Source organism: Zea mays, chromosome 3 (genome assembly GCF_902167145.1).
Source record: "Zea mays cultivar B73 chromosome 3, Zm-B73-REFERENCE-NAM-5.0, whole genome shotgun sequence".
Classification (NCBI taxonomy): domain Eukaryota; kingdom Viridiplantae; phylum Streptophyta; class Magnoliopsida; order Poales; family Poaceae; genus Zea; species Zea mays.
In genome coordinates this window covers 127,171,290-127,179,791 of record NC_050098.1, presented here as the reverse complement: position 1 = coordinate 127,179,791, position 8,502 = coordinate 127,171,290, and the positions used below count along the sequence as shown (strand labels likewise).

General features: G+C 47.6%; 1 protein-coding gene across 1 annotated transcript; it reads left to right on the top strand.

The window, feature by feature from the left end:
• The first annotated feature begins 5,500 nt into the window (after positions 1 to 5,500).
• LOC100194157 (uncharacterized) lies at positions 5,501 to 8,269 on the top strand. The gene has a single exon (XM_020550303.3). It carries the CDS (start codon positions 5,737 to 5,739, stop codon positions 7,867 to 7,869), a length of 2,133 nt encoding a protein of 710 aa, XP_020405892.1. The 5' UTR covers positions 5,501 to 5,736; the 3' UTR covers positions 7,870 to 8,269.
• Positions 8,270 to 8,502: the final 233 nt, after the last annotated feature.

Sequence of the window (8,502 nt, the reverse complement as noted above, 5' to 3'; positions counted from 1 at the left end):
GAGCCCTTGATCATATACTCAAAGCTCACAAAATTCCCGATTACTTCCTCGGGAGTCATTAGTGTATATCTAGGATTACCACGAATTAATTGAACTTGAGTAGTGTTAAGGAAAATAAGTGATCTAAGAATAACCTTAACCATTTCGTGGTCATCCCACTTTTTGCTCCCGAGGTTGCGCACTTGGTTCACCAAGGTTTTGAGCCGGTTGTACATGTCTTGTGGCTCTTCCCCTTTGCGAAGCCGGAAGCGACCGAGCTCCCCCTCGATCGTCTCCCGCTTGGTGATCTTGGTTAGTTCATCTCCCTCGTGCGCGGTCTTGAGCACGTCACAAACTTTCTTGGCGCTCTTTAATCCTTGCACCTTGTTATGCTCCTCTCGACTTAGAGAGGCGAGGAGTATAGTTGTGGCTTGGGAGTTGAAGTGCTCGATTTGGGCCACTTCATCCTCATCATAATCTTCATCCCCTACGGATGGTACCTGTACACCAAACTCAACAACATCCCATATACTTTTGTGGAGTGAGGTTAGGTGAAATTTCATCAAATCACTCCACCTAGCATAATCTTCACCGTCAAAGGTTGGCGGTTTGCCTAATGGAACGGAAAATAATGGAGTATGTTTAGGAATGCGAGGGTAGCGTAGGGGGGTCTTACTAAACTTCTTGCGCTCATGGCGCTTAGAAGTTACGGAGGGCGCGTCGGAGTCGGAGGTAGATGGCGATGAGGTGTCGGTCTCGTAGTAGACCATCTTCCTCATCTTCTTTTTCTTGTCCCCACTCCGATGCGACTTGTGGGAAGAGGGCTTCTTCTCCTTCCCTTTCCCTTTGTTGCGGGACTCTCCCGATGAAGCCTTCCCATGGCTTGTAGTGGGCTTGTCGTCGGTCTCCATCTCCTTCTTGGTGTGTTCTCCCGACATTACTTCGAGCGGTTAAGCTCTAATGAAGCACCGGGCTCTGATACCAATTGAAAGTCGCCTAGAGGGGGGGTGAATAGGGCGAAACTGAAATTTACAAAGTTAATCACAACTACAAGCCAGGTTAGCGTTAGAAATATAATCGAGTCCGAGAGAGAGGGTGCAAAACAAATCGCAAGCGAATAAAGAGTGTGACACGTGGATTTGTTTTACCGAGGTTCGGTTCTTGCAAACCTACTCCCAGTTGAGGTGGTCACAAAGACCGGGTCTCTTTCAACCCTTTCCCTCTCTCAAACGGTCCCTCGGACCGAGTGAGCTTCTTCTTCTCAAACAATTGGAACACAAAGTTCCCGCAAAGACCACCACACAATTGGTGTCTCTTGCCTCAATTACAAGTGAGTTTGATCTCAAAAAAGATTGAGAAAGAAAAGAAGCAATCCAAGCGCAAGAGCTCAAAGGAACACAACAAATCTCTCTCACTAGTCACTAAGGCTTTGTGTGGAATTGGGAGAGAATTTGATCACTTGAGCGTGTCTAGAATTGAATGCTAGAGCTCTTGTAAGTAGTTGGAAGGTGGAAAACTTGGATGACTTGAATGTGGGGTGGTTGGGGTTATTTATAACCCTAACCACCAAACTAGCCGTTTGGTGGACGCTGCTGTCTCATGGCGCACCGGACAGTCCGGTGCGCCAGCCACGTCACCAGGCCATTGGGTTCCGACCGTTGGAGCTCTGACTTGTGGGCCCGCCTGGCTGTCCGGTGGTGCACCGGACAAGTCCTGTAGACTGTCCGGTGGGCCACCCGCGCGTGCTCTGCTCCTCTGCGCGCGCTGGCGCGCATTTAATGTGTTGCAGTCGACCGTTGGCGTGAAGTAGCCGTTGCTCCGCTGGCTCACCGGACAGTCCGGTGTGCACCGGACATGTCCGGTGAATTATAGCGGAGCAGAAATCTGAAGTTGGCGAGTTCAGAGCCGCTCTCCTCTGGAGCACCGGACAGTCCGATGAATTATAGTGAAGCGTCTCTGAGAATTCCCGAAGGTGCTAAGTTTGGCTTGAAGTCCCCTGGTGCACCGAACACTGTCCGGTGGCACACCGGACAGTCCGGTGCGCCAGACCAGGGCAGTCTTCGGTTATCCCTTGCTCTCTTTGTTGAACCCATTTCTTGGTCTTTTTATTGGCTAAGTGTGAACCTTTGGCACCTGTATAACTTATAGACTAGAGCAAACTAGTTAGTCTAATTATTTGTGTTGGGCAATTCAACCACCAAAATCAATTAGGAAATAGGTGTAAGCCTAATTCTCTTTCAGTTTTAACCCCCAAAACTTTTTATGAGCTCTCATAGGTTACCTAGCACTAGTTTTATGCAAGTGTATTCCACCAGAATTAACTAAACTCGACTAGGTCAAGTCACCCATCTCATGCACCTCTTTATAGTATGACTAAAAGGGAATAAAGGTCCTATCACTAACCTAAGTGTCCAACATCTCCATTGATACTTAGAACTAGTTGACCCTTAACCTTTTTTAACATACCTTTTTAAACTGATCGTTGATCTCCACCAACTAGGGCATGAAAATCATATGAGCCCATTTTCCTACATTATTGTGACTTACCATACCTTATAATTACAAAACATATGCTAGTCATAATAATCTTATGTCATTAGTTAAAGTTTTCTAGAGGGGTGAATAGGCAAAACCTGAAATTTATCACTTAATAACAAAAACTTGATCCCCAATTAGGTGTTAGAACAATAAGTAATTTAATTGGAGTATGGAGGGAATTTCTATCTTGTAAAGTGTTGCTCTTGCAACTGTGTGAAATGAACTTTGAGTTAACACTTAAGGAGAGAACTTGGAGTGGAAAAAGGAAAACAAATTGCAAATAATCAAACACAAATGACACGACAATTTATTTACCGAAGTCCAGTGTCCACATGAAACCTGCATCTCCATTGAGGCGTCCTAAAGGATCAGGTCTCTTGCAACCCTTTCAAGTGATTTTGAAGATCAAACTTGAGTCTTCTCTCTTTTCTCATTTCTTTTCTTAACTCAATCGAGAGATCAAAGTCTCTACAAGGCACTCCACAAGCTTGAAGGCTTTTGCTAGCTTTACAATCTCAATGGGAGTCACAACTCTAAGCTCACAATAATGTATAACTCATTCTTCTCTATGGCTCTCTTACAAGGCAATATCATAACAATTAACACATGAATGGCTACCATTTGCTCAATGCTCATTCTGATCCACTGGACTTGCCACTTCGACGCCACATCATCTGATCGTTGGTTAAACTCATCTGACCATTGGGTGTATGGGTGGTCCGGTGCTCACCGAACCGAAGTCCAGTGCTCCAACTTCTCGAAGTCTAAAAACAGTGTCTATATGTAATTTTGCGATGGTGTCTTGTGAGAATACATAAGAAGAGTGTGTGATGCCTCTTGTGATCATTTGTGTGTGGAATATTGACTATCATTCATTTGTAAAAGCTAGCAACCTCTCGATCAGAAGAAGGAAAACTCAAACTTGATCTAAGTGATCGCTTGAGGGAGGGAAAGTATTGAAAAACCCCGTCCTAAGTGGACTCCTCAACGGGGGCGTATGTTTTTTGTGGAGCTGAACCTCGGTAAACAAATCATATGTGTCTCTTTGATTTCTTTGCTTGCGATTTGTTTTTTCTTTCCCTCTCTATGCATCTTGCATTATTCTTTGTTGATATTACTTTTGTGTCTGCTTTAAGTTGAATCCTCATTCAAAAAAGGCAACTCTTTGCCAGAAATTTCATATTCCTTCTTATCTAAGACCCCTTGCATCATTCTTTATATATATATATATTCATTTGTGTTGCTACAAGTTAATTTTGTATTTTTTAGAAGCAACACTTTTGTAAAAAAAAGAAATATACTTTGATTATTGCTCATCTTATTCTAACCAACCAGGGGATCAAGTTTTGTTTTAAAGTGTTAAAATAGGTTTCACCTATTCACCTTCCTCTAACCGACTATCATATCCGTTAATGTTTGTATTCGTATCCAAATTAAAATGTGGTAAATAGTGACATCTGAATTCGAATCCTTGCATATCCGATACGAATCCATCTCTAGTTGGAGTTAATGTGCACTAGAGGTGAAACGGGGTGGGTATACCCTTTGCTACCAGATACAGATAGTACAAATAATTGTTTCTTTAGATATGGATTCATGTATTTTTATTGTCGGGATAGTTACGGGTAGTACCTGAATAGTGCAGCTTTAGATTTGGGTAGGATACAGAGTAAGGACTAACCGGTAAATACCTGGATATTCGGGTCAGATACCGGTACCTGTTTTTGTTTTTTTGCATAATGTTGTTATAAAATCATAACTCTTACATATGAACTTGGATGAAGGTAAAGTTTATATCAAAACTGTAGAGCTCGAAGAGATCTATAGCTTTGTAGTACATTACATTTTTTGTTTGAGCGCATCTTCATGCCTAAATAATTGAAATAATGTTCAAATTCATATCAAAATAACATATTATACATCACATGTGTACCTCCAATACTCTATAGCTTATTAATGCATTTAACTTTCTTATTTTTTAAAGATAGGTATTGGTGCCTCTACTAATTTTCTTAGTCTATTATTTATATATATAAATGTGTGTGCACGTGTTAATTATGATGGTAACATATATAAACTATCTTGTGTTGTATTAGATTATCTTATGCTATTTTAAAACTATCTTTTATGATATTAGGCTACTGTATGATTTAAATCTTGTCGTTATGTTCGAAATATTATGTTGTGTTATTGTGTGATCTAAATTTATGATGTATTGTCTGGTTGATCTATGTTCTATACCATGCTTTTGCGTGATTGTTTTATACGCGAACTAATAGTAAATGATAATAAATTCATGCATTATCTAACAAATATCTGTTATCAATTAAATAACATGTGTAGTCAAGGGCGGATTTAGGATCTGATCACGCCCTGGGTCAGTCTATTTAATCTACAAGAGTTGCGATGTATTTTGATCTAAATATAATTAAGTTATACCAAGATATATAGATCACGCCCTGGGCCTGGCCCGGACCGGTTGGCCCACCCCCGTGTGTAGTCATCACTTAATCATCCGAATAAATATGTGGTATCTAATCTAATTAAATATATTAGGTATAATACGGAATAACCTAATCTCTGTCCTTAGGCTATTTCAACATATCCTCTGTCACATCTAGCTTATCGCTTATTTTAAACTTAACTTTATAAATATTATCAAACAATACCCTATATACTTCTATGTCTCCTATTCTAGATAGACACAGTCTTATGCACCCGTTTTTTACCTCTGTGTGCGGCTGTGCGCGGTCATCGAGGTTCATCCAATGCTGCTGATGCCATTGCCAACTTGCCATGCCCATGCAGCGACCTCTCTCTTGGACTTCTTCCAACGGCCTTCCTGGACCTCTGTCTGTCTATACTGTAGAGCACCGTACCTGGGCCTTGGGCTGGTCTTGGGTCGTCCTTGCATGCTCGTGACCCTTGTCAGTCTCTCTGCCACGGTAACCGAACTCGGGTCCACCGGTCAGTGCCTCGCTTTACTCCCACGGGGCTCCACCTTTTCTCCTCTCCCCATCTCCTTCCACTCTCTCCGCCATCTCGCTCCTCTCAATCCCCAGTTCCCCACACATCCATCCCATTTCCGCCGCCGCCTCCGTTGAACCTTCGTCGCTTGCTGCCGCGCCGCGCCCCTACAAAGCCAGCCAGCCGCTAAAACCTCCTCGTCTTCATCCACTTCCGCCCGCGCACCCGATCTTCCCCAAGTCCGCCGCCGCCATGGGCTCCTCCTGCGACCCCTCCCCGTCGCCGGGCGCCGACGACCTCTTCCTCTCCCTCTCCGACCTCGGCCCCACGTCACCCTCCGCGTACCTCGACCTCCCGCCCACCCCGCAGCCCCAGCAGGGGATCAAAGGCCCGACGCAGGACTTGCTTCTCCCCTACATCTCCAGCATGCTCATGGAGGACGATATCGACGACACCTTCTTCTACGACTACCCGGACAACCCCGCGCTCCTCCAGGCGCAGCAGTCTTTCCTCGACGTCCTCTCCGACGACGCCACTGTCCCGACCACCACCACCACCCACAGCAGCGCCAGCGTCAACCACCACCACTCCTCCTCCTCCTCCGACGCATCAGCCAGCGGGCCGCTCACCCCCGCCGCTGTCGACTCCTACGCACCGGCCCCCGCCGCCCAGTTCGACAGCTTCGACTTCGACCCCGCGGCCTTCTTTAGCAACGGGGCCAACTCCGACCTCATGACCTCCGCCTTCCTCAAGGGCATGGAGGAAGCCAACAAGTTCCTGCCCACCCAGGACAAACTCGTCATCGACCTCGACCCGCCAGACGACCCCAAGAGGTTCGTCCTCCCCACCCCCGCCGCGGACAAGCTCGCGCCCGGATTGAACGCGGCCGCTCCCACCGTCCATGTGGCCGTGGCCGTCAAGGAGGAGGAGGCGATCCTCGCTGCGCCTGATGCCGCGCCTGGCAGCGGCGGCGCCGTCTTGGGCCGCGGTCGGAGGAACCGCTTCGACGACGAGGAGGACCTGGAACTGCAGCGCCGGAGCAGCAAGCAGAGCGCGCTGGAGGGGGATGGCGACGAGCGGGACGTCTTCGAGAAATACATCATCGCCTCCCCCGAGATGTGCACGGAGCAGATGCAGAAGCTGCGGATCGCCATGCAGGAGGCGGCCGCCAAGAGGGAGGCGGCGGCAGGCGAGAACGGCAAGGCCAAGGGCCGCCGCGGCGGGAGGGAGGTGGTGGACCTTCGCACGCTGCTCACCCACTGCGCGCAGGCCGTCGCCTCCGACGATCGCCGCAGTGCCACCGAGCTGCTCAAGCAGATCAAGCAGCATGCCAGCCCACTGGGGGACGCCACGCAGCGCCTCGCCCACTGCTTTGCCGAGGGCCTCCAGGCCCGCCTCGCCGGCACAGGCAGCATGGTGTACCAGTCGCTCATGGCCAAGCGCACGTCTGCCACCGACATACTCCAGGCGTACCAGCTGTACATGGCCGCCATCTGCTTCAAGAAAGTCGTCTGCCTATTCTCAAATCACACCATCTACAATGCTGGACTGGGCAAGAAGAAGATACATATCGTTGATTACGGGATACAGTACGGCTTCCAGTGGCCGTGCTTCCTGCGATGGATAGCGGATAGGGAGGGTGGGCCGCCGGAGGTGAGGATTACTGGCATTGACCTGCCCCAGCCTGGGTTTCGCCCTACTCAGCGCATCGAGGAGACAGGGCGCCGGCTCAGCAAGTATGCCCAGCAGTTCGGTGTGCCATTCAAGTACCAGGCAATTGCAGCTTCCAAGATGGAGTCCATCCGTGTGGAGGATTTGAACCTGGATCCAGAGGAGGTGCTCATCGTGAACTGCCTATACCAGTTCAAGAACTTGATGGATGAGAGCGTTGTGATCGAAAGCCCAAGGGACATTGTGCTCAACAACATCAGAAATATGCGGCCTCATACATTCATACACGCAATTGTGAATGGCTCCTTCAGTGCGCCTTTCTTCGTGACAAGGTTCCGGGAGGCTCTGTTCTTCTACTCGGCCTTGTTTGATGCGCTGGACGCGACCACCCCAAGAGACAGCAACCAGAGGATGCTGATCGAGGAGAACCTCTTCGGGAGGGCTGCCCTGAATGTCATTGCGTGTGAGGGCACAGACCGAGTGGAGCGCCCTGAGACGTACAAACAATGGCAGGTGCGGAACCAACGAGCAGGCTTGAAGCAGCAGCCATTGAACCCTGATGTCGTGCAGGTAGTGCGGAACAAGGTCAAGGATTGCTACCACAAGGACTTTGTGATCGACGTCGATCACCGCTGGCTCTTGCAGGGATGGAAAGGCCGCATCCTCTATGCCGTCTCAACATGGGTGGCAAATGATGCCCCCTCTTACATCTAGCTGTTCTGTTGACTCACTTGTCTACAAATTTTAGGTTTAGGTATGTCATCTGGATATATCTAGTGACAAGTGTGTTCAGTGGGTTACATGGACTCACTTGTGATTGATGGTAATGCGAACTAGATGCTTATCACTCAACCATGTTGTTGCATAGTGCTAAACATGATTAGATCTAGGTCCTGGGTCTGGGCAATGTCCTCTGCAGCATCTGCCGTGTTTGATCAATCCAGTCAGTTGATCAGGTTGTAATTGACACTTGGTCCTCTCTGTTTCCGGTGTGATTACTGCGCTGTTTCAGACTTCAGAATCGTTATCATGAACTGATGGATTTTGTCTGTCTACTCTTATCGCACATGAGAGCATTTTTCCAGAATACAATGTACAAGGCATGTGTTTTATCCATCCATGTACATGGTTTGGTCGATGAACCGAGTCTTCGTTTGAAACTATATATTGGTTTGCGGCAGCGACGAAAGCATTAGGATGTTTTCTGAACTGTGCTGTGCCTGATGTTTTTCATTGTGGAGTTGTTCAGTAATCAGTCTGTTATTACCAGGATTGCCATCATCTCTTGCTGCACTGTCTTTTGCATCTTCAGGTTCAGGCTACATATGGGGGGTTTTGGTCTGGCCC

What these genes read in the sequence shown, in the direction of transcription:
- LOC100194157 (XM_020550303.3), top strand. Translation starts at nt 5,737, where the DNA reads ATGGGCTCCTCCTGCGACCCCTCCCCGTCGCCGGGCGCCGACGACCTC.